Source organism: Ciconia boyciana, chromosome 7 (assembly GCF_034638445.1).
Source record: "Ciconia boyciana chromosome 7, ASM3463844v1, whole genome shotgun sequence".
Classification (NCBI taxonomy): Eukaryota; Metazoa; Chordata; class Aves; order Ciconiiformes; family Ciconiidae; genus Ciconia; species Ciconia boyciana.
This window is the reverse complement of record NC_132940.1, coordinates 65415524-65436211: the sequence shown is the minus strand read 5'-3', so window position 1 is coordinate 65436211 and position 20688 is coordinate 65415524. Positions and strand designations below refer to the sequence as shown.

The following is a 20688-nucleotide window of genomic DNA, read 5'->3' as shown; positions in this document are numbered from 1 at the left end:
CGAACCTCAGGAGGTTCCTGAGGCCAAGATCTTTGGGCTCAGATAGATTTATGGGGCAAAAATGCCTCCTCGGCCTTTTTTCAGCTGTTTACAGAAATTCGACATGTCTTAAGGAGATTGTACATAAGTCCAATAATATTTGAGTGAGACAGGAAGAGTATAGGACACGGGGAGCTTTATAATAACACGTTACAACTGTGTTATTTGTAATAACACATTAAAACACTTTATAACAACACATATAATACCACCCGAAGTGATTAAAAAAATGTTTGCATGCCTATGTATGACAGACCTTTCCTAATAGGTTGCTGACGCATGTTGGAGGCAAAGGACAAGATTTTTCTTTCAGAGAACGGATAATAGTCTAATGACGGTGAAGTCAATTTAATCATGTTAAATGTGGTTCCTGCTTCTTTGCAATTTCGTCATATTTTGAAGCATCTTCGCTGAAGACGGTAATAACTTAGAAGAACTAAACTCTGAAAGCTAATCGTTGTTTCACGTGAGTATTTACTATCCAGAGTGTTCAGTGGATTTGATTGATCTGGGCAATGCAAAAAGGTGAGGCCACAAGCACAAGAATTTTATAGCACCTATAAAGTACTGTATACAGTTTTTGCTCAATTTTATGCTGTTAAACTCAGCGTTTGGTATCATATGGCACTTTAAGTACTTTGATTTATGTTAAGACAGAAATTGTATCTGTAATAAACATTCTAAAGTATGAGTTTAAGAGCAATCTACTGTATTTATTTGTGACATAAACACTCACCTGCAATGCATTTGAGAATCATCTTAGACTTAACTCACCCTGCACATTACAGCCATTAAGCTTCAGGCACAGCAAGGTCATATCCAAGGTGAAGACGGAAGGCACTGGGAAGAACGGGGTGGCGTGGCAGATATTTTGAAATAGCAAATGGGAAAATACTCTTTTTCTCCTGTTAAATATTCCAGATACATGAGTGTAATTTCTTACTCTACTATAAGAGGTCCTATGCTATACCAAACAAGATAAAGTACAAATCCAGCCTTGTTTAATATGAAATATTTAAGCACACGGCCATGAAAATAACATGAAAAACCCACTGACGCCTTTGAAAATAAATATACTAAAATTGCTTGTGTTTCAGGTTTATGAACCGCCCCAAGGACGAATGAAAGCACAGAAACCCTTTGTCGTACTGGAACCTGCCACGGCTCTGCTCCACGTGAAGAATCCTCCCACCATTACATTTGCTATTTTGGTGTTGAATTAATTATGCTCAGTGGAACCTGCTTAAGTGTAACATAAAGTAAGAATTTTTAAATTATTTAGGTAGCTTTTAAAATAGCTTAAATAGCTTAATCCTTCCACCTTTGCATATTTTTGTATGATGGTAAAAGAGTGTGGGAGAGTGGCAATAATGTAATTGATATTATCAGGAATGAATGACAAGGCTTCACGGGCAGAGTGGGACATTAACGTTCATGCATTTATTTCTTAGGAAATCATAGAATAAGTGAATTCAGACGGATCTCTGGTCTCCCCAGAGCAGGTGGAAGAGAGGACAAGAAAAAGCACGACACATTATGAAATCATGAATTTGAAGTTTTCAGGATCCCACAGCTCATTTGGGTCATGACTTATATAAAAAAGACAAATCCAGGATTCTTTAGTATAAATAATAAAATTAGAGAGAGACTATTAAACAGTATGCAGCTTTTGAGGTGGTGTGAGCTGAACTAGCCTTGTCTCACTGTTTTTACAGGAAAAGGAAGGAGACGATGTCTTTTTATGTTTGTTACCTATTGATGCAACAGTGGCACACTTAATTTATTAAAGGAAGACTTGGACTGTAATGCCACAGAGATTTCCGTAAACTAAAATGGGACAAGAAGATGGGAAAACAGCGTTTAAAATCCTACCGCTAAGTTTGCAGAGGGTCAAGATGATATTCTTTGCTGAGTCTTTATTTTTCCAGGAGTCCTTTGTCATCGTACTTGGCAGAGACAATCTGCCACGGTTGTCGGAAGCTCTCAAAAATACTTTTGCGGAGTGCATTTTTTTGGTCTTCAGTGTACAAAACACTGCAACAAAAGTAGGCAGGATGAAATCCTGATCCACAAGTCAGCTCGAAAGATTGCGGGATTTTTTATGCTCGTTAACCGATTAATTGAAGTCAACCAAACAAGAGCTTTGGTGAGGATATCCCCAGAGCCTCTGACAGCTGTTCACTTCCATTCTGCCCATTGGCACAGACAGCTGAATCTGGCCATAATATTATCATCCTAAATCACAAACTGCAGTTTAGTATTGCGGTTTAGTTTACTGGCTATGTGTTTTTTCCCTATTACTTTGATTATGGGGCTAGAAAGGCTTTTTGAGACTTAGGAGATAAAATCTGTTTTGCTAGATCTTCCTTTAAATATCCTCACTGATAAAATTGATCAAAAGTTACATGAGACAGTTCCTATGGGATCCTTTTGTCAAAGCGCTGGCATCGTGTCACTGCCCGTGCGAGTTACGCATTAGATTGACTTGAAATTGATAGGAGACTATTCTAGTTTGAAGAAGAAAATCCAAGTGCTGCTGCTCAAGACAATGATAAAGCATTAAAAGGGCACCTCTGAGTGTGTGCCGGTTACCTCTCTCTCGGCTCGAACTACCACTTCTCTATATTTGTGCCTTCTGAACTGACATTGAAAAATAGGTACAGGGAAAAGGGCAATATCTTTGTGATGATAATATTCTGGCACTCTACAGATTTGTTAAGTTTAACTTTGCTGGGTACAGCAGCCTGGCATTGGTACCTACCAATTTACGGAGCAGGCTGTGCAGTTCATTTCTTGTTGGTGAGGGTTATCTTCCTCGACCCACAATATAACGTCTCAGGAATTCCTGTGGTTAAGATTATGCTCGCAATGGAGCAGGAGGGTCTTGGGGAAGCAGCTGTGAGCCAGAGAGAAGGCAGTTCTGTTGACTCTGGCTCTGCACTTCATGATCAGAGCGGGCTGGGGCTCCCTTCGCCCTCACCGGCAATGGGTCCGGCTGTCTCCTGAGGTTGCTCGGCATTTTCTTTCTGAGAATGACGGTGGAGGGAAGTTTGGGGACTCCGGCCTTTTGCAACAGCCATATCTGTGTCCTGGAGGGAAACGAGAGTGTGTGCATGAACAAAACCCATTTTCTGCGGATCAGAGAGACCTAGGGAAGTACTGGGTGGCATGACAATGCTCTCCTGAATAATCGGGCTAGTTAGCCAGGAAAAAGACTACATTTTTTTTTCCGTACACAGGCTTTCACTCTGCTCTCCAAAGGTATCCCTTTTATCTGTGTATATAAACGATCTCCCGTTAATTAGACCCCCAAGAAACTCGAGGTGATCTGCATAGCCACGCATTACCTTTGAGCTCCCTCAAGCGGCAATGAAACCCTCAAGTTTATTGCACGGGTGCTTTTGCGAGGAAGATTTGCAGTTCAAGAGCATGTTTTTAAAAGCAACTATAGAAAAGTTGCTATAAGAAAGAGCTGAAAGAGCTGCTCTGATTTCAAGGAATCTAAGCTAGTTTAGGGCAGTTGAAAATGTGACCCCATAATCTCGTAACGCAGTTCTCTTTTGACAGATCTGTTAAAAGACACATATCGAGCGAAAAGTAAGCATTTTATGCCCAATCGTAGTTCGCAGCAGATGCACTAAAGCACGCCATACCAGCGTGTTTTGAAAACTAATTTTGATTTTCTTGAATGGTTACCGACCAAATTAATGACAGAGTAGCTGGCAAGTGGACCTCTTGGTTCACAGCACGTCAGGTAAAACTCAGTGCTTCTCTTCCTATCATTCTGCAAAGGTAAATAAATCCTTTGGCTTAAATTACAAGTATTTCTGCCCTCATTAAGAGCATATTTTAATCAAGAAGCACCATCTGTCACTTGAGGACGTGCACACAGGATTCAGGTCATCTTTGGTGTCAGAAGATGAAATTTGACAGAAGGCTGGACCTTTTTACAGTGAATAAGTAGCTTTTTCAAGGCTTTGTCTAATATGGGAAGACCTTTTTTGGACCAAATAGCCCAAGTAAAATGGCTTTAATATCCAAAAGGAGGATAACAGAGCAATTTTACAAGCTTTTGCATTCCCCTGTATGCTTACTGTAGGGCTTAGTGCAGTCTACACTTTATGCTTTTCTTTTCACAGAATCACAGAATGACAGAACCGTATAGGTTGGAAAAGACCTCCAAGATCATCGAGTCCAACCATAAACCTAACACTGCCAAGCCCACCACTACACCATGTCCCTGAGCACCTCATCCAAACGGCTTTTAAATACCCCCAGGGATGGGGACTCCACCACTTCCCTGGGCAGCCCCTTCCAATGCTGGACAACCCTTTCGGTGAAGTAAAATTTCCCAATATCCAGTCTAAACCTCTCCTGGTGCAACTTGAGGCCATTTCCTCTCATCCTTTTAGCTTTCTGTTGCTTACGAGAGGTTTATTCCTCTTGAATGTCTCAAGAAAAATACTAAAATAAAAAAAATGAAGCCTAGCCGCACGAGGAGAAAGGCTGGCGAAGCCGGGGAGGAGGCAGGGACTGGTCAGGGCCGAAGCACTCCCTCCAGGGAGGGAGCACGTGGACTGGGCAAACCTGCCTGCAGGAAAAACAAATGTACCTCTCGGGTTTTACGTTTTAAATCAACCAGAGGCAAGAGAGGCACCCTTCCTCCGTGGAGCTCCTTTCCATTTGACCCCGACAGGCCTGCCTTTAAAATCCCTTTAAATAGAAAAGGAGGCTATAGGTGCTAAAACCTGAAATAACACCCTGGCAGCTGCGGGCCTACCACACAGTTTTGCCCCTGCCGCCATGCGGGACACGCGTGCTGTGGCTAATGCCCTCCCCATACCCCGCGGTCAGTTCAGGGGGCGTTTCAGGAGGATTTTAAGGGGTTTTTGGCCACTGCTACGTTCCTGTTTTAACTCAGAAGCCTCATCAGTTGCAGTGTGCGATGCTGGGGATTCTACACGTCTCGTTCGAGTGACCTGCTCCCCGCTCCCAGCCGGGGCAGCTTGAGGGGACTCAAGGGCCCACCGCCATGGCGGCCAGGCCGCGCGCGCGCCCCGCTGCCATAGCAACGAGCCGCGGCGCATTGTGGGCCGGGCCCGCCGCCGCTCACGTGACGCGCGGGGGAGGTCACGTGGCGGCTGCTCACGTGAGGGCGGCCGCGATGGCGGAGGAGGAGCGGGCGCTCTTGGCTTCTGCTGGCGGCGATGACGGCGGCGGCGATGGCGGTTCCCCGGGGCCGCTCCGTGCCCTGCCCGCCCTCTGCGATCCGCGGCGCTTTCCGCACCGCCTCCTTGTCCTCGCCCTCATGTGCTTCCTGGGCTTCGGTGGGTGGCGGCGGCGGGCGGGGGTGCTGGCGCTGGCGGGGGGCCGGGGGCAGAGCTCTGAGGCGTCCCCTTCTCCTTGCAGGCAGCTACTTCTGCTACGACAACCCGGCGGCTCTCCAGACGCAGGTTCAGCGGGTGAGTAGCTGCCCGCGGCGGGAACAGGGTTGCGGAGGCTGGGGAGGTGCGGGCAGTGGCCGGGGCAGAAAGTGTGCTTGTGTCTGGGTAGTTCTGCTTGGATACTTACTCTGGGGCCCTGTAATTACCTTGGGAGTAATTATTTGTTTTAATCCCCCCCTTCTTTATGTAGGATATGAAGGTGAACACAGCTCAGTTCATGGCACTGTATGCCTGGTATTCCTGGCCCAATGTGGTTCTTTGCTTCTTTGGAGGTTTTCTGATAGACAGAGTATTTGGAATACGGTAAGCGTGATGTTAGTGTCACTCACGTTCAACGGGTGGTAGATGTAAAGTGCATGTGAAGTATAGGCCTTATATTATAAAGTTTTTTCAAATTATAGTACGCTTTTTCAAATTTTTGTTCACATGATTTAAGAATTTCCCCTGGTATAAATGAGCTTCCTTCCCTTTAGAGCTTAAATTGGCTTAAAAAATGCCAGCCTGTACTACCTTTTTTTAAAGGAAGCTGTCAAGCTGTAGCATTTATTATGGAGACCTTTTATTGCATATCACCCTCCCCTTGTTCCCTTGCTGTAGGTCTAATATAGTGTCTTACAGGAAAAATGATTCTAGCTATGCATTAAGTGACTTTATTTTTCTTACAGGTTGGGCACTATAATATTTAGCATCTTTGTTTGTGTCGGGCAGGTGAGTGCAGATGAGAGGGTGAAGATGATATGTGTCTGAAGCTTCTCTGCTGGGGGTGGGAACAAAAGCCCGAACGGCTTCTTGCGTAGCAGTGTGTATTTCAGGTGGGAGCAGGCAGGTGAAGAGAACTGCAGTGGGAGAACCCTGAATTTTACTGGGCTAGTGGGAACAGAGGGGGTAACTGGGACCGGAGGGCCTTGAAAGATGAGTGGAATAAGAATGTGAAGGAGCCAAATATTTTATCTGTTTGATGTGAAACTACTGTGTAGGGGTATTTGGGTAGGGTATGCTGATTAAGGTGAAGCATGACTTGACCCTCTGGAGGTGTTTTCTGAGGGTGGTTTCAGGGTGGGCCGGGTTGGATATTGTGGAGCCAGCAGGATGATGAATAAGGCAGAGGGAGCAAAGGCAACAAGCTAGGAGCAGGAAGTGGGTGTGAAGTATTTCTGCAGGTCTGGGAAGGGAAGAGCATTTTTTGTTTCTGTTTTGAGATGGTTCTAGTTTGTTCCATACTTCAAACATAAAATTATAATTTTTCCTTAAATGTTTATCTGCCAGGTAATTTTTGCTTTGGGAGCACTACTTAATACTTTCTGGCTGATGGATATGGGCAGATTCATATTTGGGTGAGTCTAGAAGAGTATATAGTATGTGATCTCCGACGTAAGGACTGTCTTTCTGTGTCCCAGAAAACTGCTACCACGTTTACACTCGGAGACAAAATTGTTGGGTGTTGAGGCATGCAAGATCTTCAGTTGCATTCCCAGTCTAACTTAAAGTTAGAAAACAAAAAATAGGACTTTGCAGGTCTTACTGAATTCAGAAATTATGAAACTACCCAAATAAAGACATTCAGTAGGCTGATAAAACTGCGTTAGTCCACCTTTTCTCTTATTTCTTACTTTCCTGAGTAAAAAGAATTCTTAGCAACAACACATACAACAGGGTTCCTATGGTGGCAAAACATGGGAGCAAATGTCAGAAGAAGTTGTGAATGTGCCACAGCATAAAAATGTTAGAAAATGTGACCAACTGTATTGGGGGGTGGGCAGATGACTCCATGAAATTCTGATTGCAGGTAAGACGCCTGCTTTTGGTTTCATTTGGGTCAGGATCTATACCACTTGGTTCTCTAATGCAGGAGAGAAACTAGAAGCTGCTGCCCATTGATTTCATTTCTGTAAATGACCAAAGGCAGTTATAATCACTTCTAGACTACTTAAGATACCTTGTACTCTTAATTATTCTTAAGACACTGCAATTCTCTTTTGAATTGTCTTTAAGACTTCTGTTGCCTTGTATGCATGCATTAGATCTACCTGTACACAGATAAATTTCTCTGAAATACTGTCATCTTGGTATTGCCAGCAACTGATGGACTGCTTCCTTGTTGCTTTGCATGTTGCACTTAATGTGTTTTCTTTTGTGCCTTCCTTCTTTTTTTTTTTTTAGGATAGGTGGAGAGTCCTTAGCGGTGGCACAAAACACATATGCGGTCAGTTGGTTTAAAGGCAAGGAGTTAAATCTTGTGTTTGGATTACAACTAAGCATGGCCAGAATTGTAAGTGTAAACCTGTTTAGCTTTAATTCATAGACTGTAAGGTGTGCGGCTTGTCTTGGCAGTGAGACAGGTGGAAAACAGCATTTCTAATACTCCCTAGGGGAGTTTCAGTTAAAAATGGATGTGAAATTGAAATTTAAAATGTTAAAAATTGGTGGTAAATAGACAAAGGATACACAAGGAAATGGGTTAATAGGATTTCTTGGAACCTGTCAAACTTCTAAAGAAGCCTGATGCTGTTATTAGTGTAGATTACTGGGTGGGACAGTCACAGTGCTGCATTTCATCAGCCGAATTGAGTCTTGGCATATCATAAAATGTTGGTTTAACTGAGTGTAGCTTGTGGCTTGGGGCCTAAGTGCAGGCTCTGATAAATGAGTTGGGATGGCTGCTTTAAGAACTCCCATCCTTATCTGCTGTTGTAAGGTGTTTTTGTCCCTGTTGCTGGTTCTGATAGGATCTGTGTGACTGCATCTCAGCTGTGCCGATTGGGTTTGAGATAATCACTTAAACTGCTACTAGAGGTGGGTTGACACTAATACACCAGGCTGTGAATGAAGAGAGAGGAGACACGCCTCTCCTGGTAGGGGTCCTCTTCAGCAGGCTGTGGTATCTTAAACCACTGCAGATATTTACCTCGGTAAGAGGGTTAGCTGGTCACAGCTCTGTCTGGGTTGATGTTTCGGCTGTTGCTAGTTAGCCGAACTGTAGTTAACTGTTGTTAGCCTTGGGATTGCAGCCGTGGATCCCTTCTCTAGGGGGAGAAGGGGAGAAAAAAAGCGCTTCTTCCTGTTGCCTCTCAGGTGGGAATCCTGTTTGCTTGAACATGTGGTATTAAATTCACTTTGCTTTATGAGCTAATGCAGTGTATGATGTAGATTTTATGGCACTTCTAATGTCTCTGTCGAAACATTGTTAGAGTTGTGTTAAATGTCAGTTTGCGATGGTATGTTATTGTTGCAATGGTTAATTTGTTACAAACACTGACCAAACCAGCAGGGAATAATTTTATCGTTGTTGCTGGTGGTTTATGTTCCCTGTGTAGCATCTAACCTGTTTGTTTTAAACACTGTTCAATAAGCAGTCTCTCTAATGTTCCTGTTGAATTCATATAATTGTGAAATACGTTATTCTTCACATGAGTCTGTTCTGCCTAGGGGAGCACAGTGAACATGAATATCATGGGATGGATATACTCTAGAGTTCAAGATCTTCTGGGGTATACTGGTCCCAGTACTCTCGGGTTAACTCTCATGATAGGTCAGTAATACTTTGAATTGACGTTACCTGCTATTTTAGGCTTCTGAACGTGAACAGCATGCATACATGTTAATGATTTCTTACTAACGTGAAAGTAGGATGAATATATTTGAGACTAGGAAGAGCAATTCAAATACTGTTTGTATCAATGGCTGATATGCGGAGTGTATGATTACTGCATCTGATAAAATGCTGTGTGATTTTGTTTTTTTTTTTTGGTTGCCAAATTCAAGTTTGTATCTTACGGAGGTGAAAAATCTAACATACTTTGAGTAAAGGACAGACTTGAAAAATTTTCTGAAGAGTATCATGTCAAAGCTTGCGTGTAGTTGTCTGATGTGTAAAAGTGAAATTTCAGCTACCTTTGGATCTGTGTTCCTTTCCTTCAGAGCCGTGGGTGTTAAGGCCCTGGTGTTGGTAACGAGGTCCAGGCTTTGTTTCTGTTATTAGGAGGTACAGATAAGGAGCTTGGCTGTGCTGAGTGGGAGTGGTGGTAATGTTTTACATAAAATAAATGTCACTACATGTTTGTACTTTAGTTCAAGGCAGATGTCTCTCATGTGGCAGGCTTCAGTATTTACACCTTACTCTGAGTTGTACAGCTGTTGAGTCTTATACATAAGACAAACTGGTGGTAAACTTAGTTTGTATTAGATATGTAAAGATACTCTACGCTAGTTGTGCTTAAAAGCCAAATTGCTACTTGAGTCAACAACTAAACGTGTCGCATTGCCTTCTTGCAGGTGGCGTAACCTGTCTCTTTTCACTGACCTGTGCGTTAATCCTTGCTTATCTGGACAAGAGAGCAGAGAAGCTCCTTTGTAAAGAGCAAGGGAAAACGGGTGAGTGGTGCGGCTGAACCTGCTTTGGCCTTCATCCTTTCATTCCGGAACAGACCCTTCCCGTTACTCTGTGCAGGTCTGCGTTTAATGTAATTCAGTGGCTGCTGCTTAACATATTTTTCACAGTTACAGCTTTAATCATGATTTTTAGTTCATTTCTATAGTAGTAGGAAGTTTTACGGTTTTAAACACCAGTTTACAGGCAGATGCGCTGTCATCTGCTTTATTTATAAAGGATGTGGAGAGCCTCCCAGTTCACACCAATTTGATCTGTGCCATTGCCACTGGTACTTTGTTTTGTTGGAATTGGTCTTGTTTCCTCTAATAGGGGTGCAAAAACACACAGCTCTTCTCCATGAATATGTGGTGTTTCGAGTTTTCTGTGTGGGAGAAGTTAGACCGATTAAAAATAAACTAAACTTGGGATCCAAGTAAGAGCATATAACATGAGGCTTCAGACATGAATTTTGCTAGCTGATTAAACATTTCTTTGACCAAGTGGTTTGTATTTAATTCTCCTGCATAAGACTTTCAGAGGCTTTAGAGAACTTGTACATCCAGCTTAATGTGGGAGAGACAATTTGTTCTTGACATTAGCGCTGTTGATTTAGGACTTGTATATTCTTAACAGACTCTCACTGTGTAAACTTTGAACAAGAGAGTAGATAGTGGCAGGAATATATGCTTTAGTAGTGACTTGTGATCACCTTAGTGTTTATTCAGTGTGGATGAATTTCGGATATGCTTGTGCTGACTGAAACAACATTGTCTCTTGCCCCACTCCAGGTGAAGTGATTAAGCTAACTGATGTGAAGGACTTCTCTTTGTCCTTGTGGCTTATATTTGTAATCTGTGTCTGTTACTATGCAGCGGTTTTTCCTTTCATTGGACTTGGAAAGTAAGTGTCTCTCACTTAAGTAGCTATTCCCCTTGAATTTGGCTAGGGTTTTAACTAGCTACTTGCAAAGGGAGAGGTACAGGCAAATATTTAAGACTCCCAGATGGCTACAGAACCACTGGTCTCCCGGCAAGTCTGTGCTGCGGCTTGTCACTTCTTTTGTGGCATTGCTCGCTATACTTGTGCTACAAATAAACACAACTCTTATAGTTTTCTTATCTGCTGAGCTTTGTGGGAAATACCGTTGCTTAACATAGGCCGAGTTGTCAGAACTCAAAAGCATAATGCATGCTCCGTTTCCTGATTAAAACTTGTTACGGATGTAAAGCATGGCGTGAGTTTTGGCGTGGAGAGCTGTGGACAGCTGTCATATAGAATTCTTTCCCTACTCAGTAAGCTATTGACTGAGTGCGAGGTAGGGGCTTAAATGTCGTTCCAACTTCGAACTGATGTTCTCTTACTGTTCTGACTTTGGTATATATCAAGTTGAAACTTGAAGCATTCATATGTAGGTTTCCCTTTTGAACCATGTGAGTTGATCTTATTAGATCAAATGGGTTTTGAATATACTTGGAATTAGATCTCTTGAGCTCAGTGCATGTTTTATGTTGAGCGAGATGGAAAAGTCTGAGATGACTGGGAGAGGTCTTACAGTCAGCAATGTAGATGCCTATTTTTTGCTTGTGCACGTCTTCTAAAAATTCTCCCTTTGGTCTCTTACAGTATACTCATTGCTAATGTCTCATTATTGGGTTACACGTTGGTTATGTACTTTGGATGTTTTCCCCAAAGTGTAATTTGAATAGTCCTTAGACAAAAATTTGTAGAGCCTGATAACGAGCTCCTAGATGCATTATAAATGAGGGTCTCTGATGGGATGTTTATGTCAAAGCTATACAGCTGTATCAAAGTTTCCTGTAAACTAGGTTGTTGTCTTTACTTTGTCTAGCTTAATTTTTCATGTCATACAAATGTGCATTTTTATAAATTTGTTTTTTATTTTTCCTTTAGGGTTTTCTTTATTGAGAAATTCAAATTCTCATCTCGAGAAGCAAGTGCAATTAACAGGTATATTGTGGTTGATTTAACAAGTAAATGTGGTCTAGGAGCTGTATGTATCTTTGGGCTCTGGCCATGTGGGAGGAAGTTTGGGATCTACTGTTGCAGGTGGTGACTTGTATTTAAGTGGGCAGATAGATTTCACATGGCCCAAGGAATAATTGGGAGGTGTGGGTATTTGTTTAAATAAAAATGTCTTGGATGTTTACATTGAGGAATCAGAAAGAAAAGGCCCTGTCTGAAGGGTATTATTTTGGTATTTGGTGATTCCCTTCTGAGTGATAGAAAGAGTTTAATAGCAGCACTAAATGAACTAAATTTTCCTAGTTTGAAGATGAATTTGTGATGTTGTAGTCAGTCGGGAGCTGGTAGAAGGCCAGTAGAGTTGATAAGGGGGATTCAGACTGGAATGTGGAATGTCTAATTAAAACTATTGTCCTTGGGAAGTGAAACACATCCTGGAGACATATGTAAGCTAATTAAGATGTTTTGGGAACAATCTGAAGCTACTAGTAGAAGTGTGATGCTCAAGTGAACTGTCCTCATTATAATACTAAAAGTCTTCCCCTTGAGGTGGAGACCCCTCACCTTTAGGCATGCGTAGAATATTAAAGTAATACTGTAGCTTTAAGAATAAGATGAGAAGATGTAGACCGGTACAAAACTGCTTTATGTAATTACTTATGCATATGTATAACTAGACTGTATAAATACTGTACCTGTATGAACGAGCCGGGGGCTAGCTTTGTGGAGCTACCACCTAGCACCCGGTCTTGCACAAAACTTGAAATAAACTGATATCTTGGGTCTGCGTGCGTATTGGGTGTTGCACACCGGGTAACCACCTCTGTTTGTGAGACAACAATGGGGGGGGGGGGAACCCAAAAAACCAAAAAAAACCCCAAACAAAACCCACCACCACCAAAACACTTGCTGGTATATGATTCCAGGAGTTCCAAGTATGTTGCTGTTTCCTTGGATGTTGAATGTTTTCATGTCCTCAGACCTTTTGGAAATTTTGAGTTCTGGAGTCTGTCATTTGGGGTTTTTTTTGTGTGTTTTTTCTTACGGCCTCACAGATAACAAGGGAGTATGGTGTTTTGTCTGGAGACTCTTGTATTGTGTACACCTAAAGCTGTCCCTGGCTAGCTGGTGTTCAGTTCTCTTATTTTTATTCTTTTGCAGTATTGTGTATATCATATCAGCACCCATGTCCCCAGTCTTTGGACTCCTGGTGGATAAACTTGGAAAGAATATCATCTGGGTTTTATGTGCTGTCATAACTACACTTGCTTCTCATATTATGTTGGCTTTTACCTTCTGGAACCCCTGGATAGCAATGGTAACTAATTCTCTGAGACTTATAGCTAAATATGATAAAATAAGTAATGGAGTTGATGATGAATTATATTCTGCATAAGTTGCCACTGTCTTCTGGCTGTTTAGGTAGTCCTCAAAACCTGTTTTGATATCCCTGACTTTAAGAAGGATATACTATGTGAGACTGAGTTTGAAACTGAGTTTAAAACTGAAGACACTGAAAAAGCAAAGAATGCATAATACAGGCAAAACTAACATGAGCTATCTGGCGTAAAGATAACACTTCAGGCTTTGGTGTTTTGTGGAGGGAGGCAGTAGTTATGCATGTGTGTTTTGAGGTGGAAAAGATTGGCTGCTGTCTGTAGCAGTAATTCTGTAGCTGTTTAGTGCAAAAAGGTGTTCAACTTCTGAGGAAGGACGGGATTAGACCGGAGGGCTGTATGGAGTAGCAATTCCTGGTCCCTTCGGAGAAGGCCTTAATTCATCACAGTGTACGCACTTTGGTGGTGCTTTGTTGCAGAGGTCTGCTTTCATGCTTCATGGACACTTCTTACGCTACCTATTACAAGATCACTGTGCTAGGTGCTCGTTTTTCTCCTAAAACTTGTTCTTTTGGTGTAGTTCTGAAGCTTATTACTATCATATCATTAAACTGCTTTCAATGATTTTAAACTGTCTCCAAAGTGCTGTATTGGATAGTGGTAAACCTCAATAAAAATCTTTGTTCTTGATTTCCCCTTCCTAGGGCAGATTCCCTGAGAAATTGTTTCTGAGCCAAGGTTTACGGGCTTAAATACGATGCTCACCAGTGTATCAGAGTTAAAGATAGGGTCCTTGTTTTTCAGGTATTTTTCTAGTGAGTTGCAGCATTGATCTTTTCCTCTGGGTATTCAAGTCAGGCTCTTTACTTAATGCTAATTAGATAGGGTTTAATTTGTGGGTTACTCCTGGAAAAAGTTCTCGCTCCTTGTAAATGTGCACATTTAGAACAGTATTGCAAAAAGTGTTACTTTAGCTCTTTTTTTTTTCCTCTTTTGGGAGAAGGGGAAAACCAATATGTTAATTTATTAGAACTTTCCAGCAAAAATGCATCTCATCTAACATCTGTTTACTTGTTCTTATTTATTTCACCAGTGTTTGCTGGGAGTGGCCTACTCATTGCTTGCCTGTGCCCTGTGGCCCATGGTGGCCTTTGTTGTTCCAGAACACCAGCTGGGAACTGCTTATGGCTTGTAAGTACTTAGATCTGTCTGCTTATGCTGCCCTACAGTGACCGTGTCCTGGTGCTATTGAACCACTGAATATCAAGCAGTTCTAATGCATTAATGGTTAATAATTCCTCCAAGTTCAGTCTAGCAGGAAGTCTCATCTAGTTTCAGGATGTATATGTGTGGTAGAGCGCGTGGTTGTGGTAGATGCACAGAAACTTCTGCAAAAATGTGGAGTCATGACTCTGACATATGTCATAACAAATGGGGAGAAGTTAATCTTGTTGTTTGTTCAGTGCCACTAATGATGTTTTCTTTAAAAATAAATTTCTACACTGGTAATCCTTTGTTTATGTGTTAGTATGCAGTCTATCCAGAATCTCGGTCTGGCAATTATTGCTATAGCAGCTGGGATGATTCTGGACACAAGAGGATACTTGTTTCTTGAAGTCTTCTTCAGTGCTTGTGTTTGCTGTAAGTGTTAAAAACATTGAAAATGGATTCTGTATATTCAGGAAGCTTTATTAGATTTTTTTGTTAATATTTCCTGTAAAACAGTAATAACTCCTTTCCTACAGTTGTTGGATAGAGGCTTCAAACTGGGGCAGTGTTGAAAGTAACTCAAACGTAGCACAGTGTTTTGTGATTTTTCTTGAAGTGATTTAGTGTAAGTAGTTTCAGTGTTTCGAAAAAAAATGGAGAGTGAGTAAAAGGGTAGGTGAATGATACTCTTGAAGGCTGTGTTTAAGGGCTGTTTTTAATATAACTAAAATAACCTTTTCTGAGTTACTGTGCTACTTAGAAGAGTAGTGGAATTTTCAAAAGCAGTTAAGAGTTGCTGCTGGCAAAAATCTCCCCTCAGTTACAACTGTCATGAAAAATTTTAGTTGTTGCTTGGCTGTATCTTAAAGCTGTTCTGTCATGGTTGTAAATTTATTGTCAGCTAAAACTGTTCCCTTTTTTTTATTTTTAGTGTCACTAATAGCTGTAGTCATGCTGTATTTTGTGAATCACCTCACAGGTCAGTGTTCTCAGCTTCTCTTGATATTTGTTTTTATCAGAATTCTTGAAGTTATCAAGCTGAACTGTTAACAGGTGGTGGTGTACGGTCCTGCTTCAGGTGCTATAGCTCATGGCTTTGGTACTAGGAGCAGCTCTCGATGAGGCCCGTCCTCGTAACATCATCTTCCATCCTCGTAGGTGCTGTAGCCTGTAATTCCCTGAACCTTGCTGTGATGTTAAATCTCATCAGCAGAGCAGTGGTACCTGTCCCTTCAGCTGACTTGAACACATGTTCTGCAGGATATTCTGCAGCTTTTTCTAAGCTGTGTATCAAACTTGACCGTATATGTATCTGCAAATACAAAAACTCAATTCTGTAGACTTTCCTTCAAATAGCAATGTTCTTTCTCAACTGTTTTTTGAAGCAGTAACTACTGAAAGATCTGGAAGGGGTATTAACTTCTTTCAAAGTTGCTTCCACTGTCTTTAGTTTTATGGGGTATTATGGTGAGTCGTAGAAAAACTTCATTGTTACTTAACAGAAAACTGGATCAGGCTTGAGAGCTTAGTTTGGGTCCTGATTTTGCTTGCTTGGGTGACTGTGAACACATTGCTCTTTCTCTTTACCTCAGTTTCTACTTCTGTAAAATTATTCCACTGGTTTCTTTTGTCAAGTGCTCTGAGAACTTCTGTAGTGAGGTATGGTAGCAAAGGTATAATACAAAAAGACCAATTTTAAAAGTTTCAAGGTGTATATTACTTCTCTTGCAGGTGGTGATCTCAACTGGTCTGCAAAGGAAAGGGAAAAACTGCAAAAAGTAGCTGCAACTGAGTAAGTATAAAGAACGATAAAGAACAGTGTCCTTATAAAATGTTTAACCTGAAGTAATGAAGTAGATTACTGCCTGAAGTCAGTCTGTTTTGCAGGTCTGCCATTTGTGTTGGATGCTATTTTCTTTCTTACCAGTTAGTAGTAGGATTTCATATTCCTGCCTCCTGTGAATGAATAATTAGAGGAAGTAGCAATTAACCAGGTGTCCTTTCCTGGCACTCTTCCTTGCTATTTTTCTTTATTTCAGTGGCTTCTAACTGAGTGGAACTGAAGTGTGTTTAGAAAACATTGTATTGCTTATTTTAAAATGTGCTTTGTTTATATGGTGCGTACCTGACCTGGTCAGCAGCAAACATTACCTGGGTTTAATGTCAGTTAATGCATGGACTGATTTTTTTTTTTAAGTGTCATTAAAAGCTAGATCTCTCTTCAGAAGAAACTACACTCCAGTCACTTCCCCTTCAGTTTCAGCTTGCTCCTCTTGCTATCTTATTTAGAAGCCTTAATTCAACTTGTCTCTGAAAACCTGGCTTGAGTCTAAATTGCAGCGCTCATGTGGAACTCGGTTTGTGGTCAGGTCTGTGTCATAAATGTCCTTGATTACAGTGAAAAGCTTCCTTTTTTAGAAAGAAAATGGGGCAGGGGTATTTCAATAAAGTGGAATCCACTTCCTTTAAAAGGAAATAGGTGGGCTTAGGGCAGAAATTGTCAAAGAAAGAAAAGTTTGACCGTTCATCCAGTTAAGCAGACTTCATTCTGTGGGAGACTTGTATGTCTTGCTTTCCTCTCTATGGAAAATAAGGACAGTGACACTCTTCAGAATAGTAACTTTTCCAGTAAAATTCTCTTTTTTTCTTTCCCGGAAAAATTCTTTTCCAGTAAAATTATCTCCAAGTCATCTTTTCCAGTAAAATTTTTCTTTTCCAGTAAAATTCTCTCGTAAAAAAGAGTAAAATTCTCTTCCTCGGTCTGGACGAAACATTGGTGACATGTTCAGGGTCCATTGCTGTCCATAGCCCTAACAGCTGGCATCAGGTACTCTTGCTTTTTAAGAGCATTTGAGCAAACGCGAAGGTATCGGTCACCTGCTATTGGGATATCCCCTGCGTTCTAGGGCACTGGATTTATCCCCTCTGCACAGTAGAAAGTTTACTTGCTTTTTTGTTTGCTATCTGAGAGTGCTAAATGAGGGGTAAAGCTCTCAATGGATGGAACGCTGTACAAGGGAGTCAAACACTGGGTTAGTCTTACAACTTTCAAAATAATTGCCTTGTGTTGGTGGAAGAGGAGAGAAAAAGCATTGTATGGCAAAGTCCATTAAGAGATGTCACCTTAAAGGCAAACCAAAAGACCCTTCTACTCCAGCTTCTCCATTATCTACTTAATTGTCTAGAAAAAATGCTTTTTTTTAAGTAGACATAACGTAAAGTCTGTCCATGAGACTGAGTTTGGGCGGCATAGGTTGTTCTGATGACCTCGTTGAAGATGCTTCTTCTAGTAGTGTCTCAGCACCCAAAAATTGTGTTACCTTTTCCTAGTTCTAATCAGTGCTGTGAGGATTAAAAGTATGTGCTTTGGAGAATGTCATGTCAATGGAGATGAAGTCTTGATTAATGTATTGGGGTTTTTTAAATATATTTAAAGCAAACGTTTAATTTGCTTAAGGGTAGAACAAGTCTAAGAAATCTGAGGTTCTGCTCCTCCGCTCTGAATTTGTTTTGGTGAGATTGTGATTGATAACTGTTGGAGAGGGCACAGTATATGCGTTTCATGACTCTAGTCATAGTTTAACATTTGTCATGTGAAAAAGTCAGTCAATATGCAGCAAGTCACAGCTTTCGAGGGAACATCTGTAGAATTCAAGCTGCTTGGATGTGAACAACACGGAATTTTTCTTTTGAAATGCTTTCTGTTCTGACCTAATTCGGCTCAGCAAGTCTCTTCAGATCTTGAAGTTCATTTGCCTGTAATGTTGTTGGAATTCTTTACTTTTTAATAGGTAACTACATTTCACCTGCAGATACTATACATCTCGCAGCTTATTTATAAGTTTGTACCAGATAAATACTTTGCTAACAAGATACCTCTTATAAATGGACTTTATGGACTGCTCTGAAACTGGGCTGTGTAACTGTCCGTATGATGATACTTAAGTTAGTCTTGAAAAAAACCTACCTGTCAACAAGACCTAGCCAGGTGACTTGTGGGGTTTAACATGGTTTTGTTTCTTGTCTGAATTTGTGGGCTTTTTACACATCAGTCTTGAGGAAAGCTCAAGGAAGCTAAAACCTCACCAGACCTAGTGAGCATGCTAGCTTAGTTGTGAAGAGTGTCATTCTCGAGCCAAAAGGTCACAGCCAGCTTTTAATACAAATGCAACAGCAGTAAAAAAACCAAACAAACAACAAACCCTTGTACCCAGGAGTAAAGGAATTCTGTGTCCAAACAGAGCTGCTTTTCAATCTGCCCGGCCCATGTGGGATGTGTGTAACGTTTCCAGTATTTACTGTGAAACATGGCTTTGTATTGGTGTATGCTGTGGGATATAGTGTCTTAGAACAATATTTTCAGTAATTTTTATTACAATGTTTTTTGCAGAAAAGAAATTTGAATAGCAAATATCATCCAGAAGTGGGGAGCATTTGATCAGCATCATGTCGACTTGAAGAATTATAGTGTTGTTTAGTTTGGTGGTCAGCACTGGACAGTAGTTTTTTTGGAAAAGCAACTAACATGCTGGGGATTTTACAGTAAACGGCTAAATTTTATGCTTTGTAACCAGTTTTAACTAATGCCAAATCATCGGTTAATTTGAACAGAATGGGTTTACGGCGTTTTCCACTTTGTTTAAGCTCTGTCATTGGAGAGGGTACTCTGCGACCCAAGACAAACACGTTCATCTTAAGCTAGAAGACACTTTATACTAGTCTGTATGCGCAGCACTACCATTTTGGTGGGGGTGGAGATCTCGTAACGTAATGGCATTTTATGCTCTGTAATAAGGCTCATTGCCTTACAGAGCTTAGAAACGGGTCGCTGTTACTACCTTTGTCACTGTCTTCACGCAAACCGCTGTCTTAAGCTAAGTGTATTTAGAGCTCTATTTGGTCCCGTTTCTCTTTAAGACTTATGTGGAAAATGAGCAACAACTCTCTGGTCTTTTGTAGGAGACTGCTATGAATTCTGAAGACTGCTGAGCAGTCTTTTATTTGCATTTTTGACAATTGATTATTTTTGTATTGTAAGCTTTATTTTAAGGAGTGAAAGCTTGTTTAATAAAGAGATAGTAAAAATTGTTACAAAAGCTCGCTGAGCATGTTGTAATCTGTGAAAACCAAAAGGTTTATCTTTCTACTGAAGTCTTGCAATCGAAATAAAAGGAAACTGCAGAAAACAGCCTCTCTCTTTCTTTACACTGAATTAGAGTAATCCATACGCATCTCTTAGTCTTTTAATCTGATATCCAGTATTCATCTATAAACAGTACAAGCTTTTTCTAGTTATTAAAAATAGAACTGCATACACAAGATAAAGTTGCTTGCGTTTGCACTCCTCAGTGCAAATATCTTAAACCAATTTTCTTTTCCAGAGCGGAAGAACAAGAAAGACTCAGACGTCAAAATGAAGATGACTTGGCTAAATTACGGCCAAAAGCTGATGACTTTAGTTTAAGGAATAAATACCTCTCCAAACTAGGCGCTCAGGTATTAGTAACAAAGTAGGGGTTTTAATAATGAAGAATAGAACAATGAGATGTTTATTTTAAGAACTTGGCTTATTGTTCAAATAGCCAGCAAATCAACCTCTGATTAAAATGCTAAATGTGTGCTGGTTCTCAGAAATGCAGTCTCGCCCATGGTAAGTAAAAATCTAATGAAGAAAGTGAATCGATGGCTGGCAGACCAAGTAAGTTGAGGAGCAGGCTTATTGTGATGCATGATCTCTTAATTTTATTTTTTTGCAGCTACCAGATAATTACTCTTCCTATTTATCGACAATGGTACACAGAAGCGTGTTGAAATAGCATCTTGCCCCACTTGCAAAAGCAGAAATACGTTGAAGTTCCTGGTACACAAAGCTTTGTTTCCAGTACTGACAACTACCACAGCAAAAGCAGAGTCCGCACCATACTTTTCTGCAAGCATAGATCCTATTTTGAAAATACTTGGCTTAACCTCCCCCTCCGCACTGTGGGTAAATAACACGGATACCGATGAAGAACCATCTGGCTGTTTATTTGAACCCATGAGCTATGTACTACACCCTCCTGTCTAAAATACTCAGTGATTAGCTCGAGTCGATAGCTAAGGCTTGATCTCTTCTCGCTACACAACGGCGTCTGAAATGTGAAAGCTTTGTTTCGGTAATCAAATTGCTGTGAAATGAGCCTTGATGTAGGTATGGGTGTTACAGCCGCTCAAGGTGGACAACTTTGTTACCGTGTTGGAAATGGTCTGTTTCATTTCTCTTACAGAAAAATGTGAGGAAAGACTACCTTTTTAGTCTGGTCCAAGC

The 20688-nt window shown here is 41.0% G+C and overlaps 1 protein-coding gene across 3 annotated transcripts; it reads left to right on the top strand.

Moving 5' to 3' along the window:
* Positions 1–5169: 5169 nt before the first annotated feature.
* On the top strand, positions 5170–20351 carry MFSD1 (major facilitator superfamily domain containing 1). 3 transcript variants are annotated; one of them, XM_072867691.1, is made up of 17 exons: positions 5170–5366; positions 5449–5501; positions 5674–5786; positions 6149–6191; positions 6750–6817; positions 7644–7752; positions 8910–9012; positions 9756–9854; positions 10641–10752; positions 11764–11820; positions 12997–13153; positions 14266–14363; positions 14701–14813; positions 15313–15360; positions 16113–16173; positions 19763–19877; positions 20138–20351. In XM_072867691.1, exons 1-17 carry the CDS (start codon positions 5204–5206, stop codon positions 20195–20197), a joined length of 1572 nt encoding a protein of 523 aa, XP_072723792.1. In that variant the 5' UTR covers positions 5170–5203; the 3' UTR covers positions 20198–20351. The 3 variants fall into 3 exon arrangements, with proteins under 3 accessions (XP_072723792.1, XP_072723793.1, XP_072723795.1); XM_072867692.1 differs by lacking the exons at positions 19763–19877; positions 20138–20351 and adding an exon at positions 18772–19590; XM_072867694.1 differs by lacking the exons at positions 19763–19877; positions 20138–20351 and having other exon boundaries at positions 16113–16177.
* Positions 20352–20688: the final 337 nt, after the last annotated feature.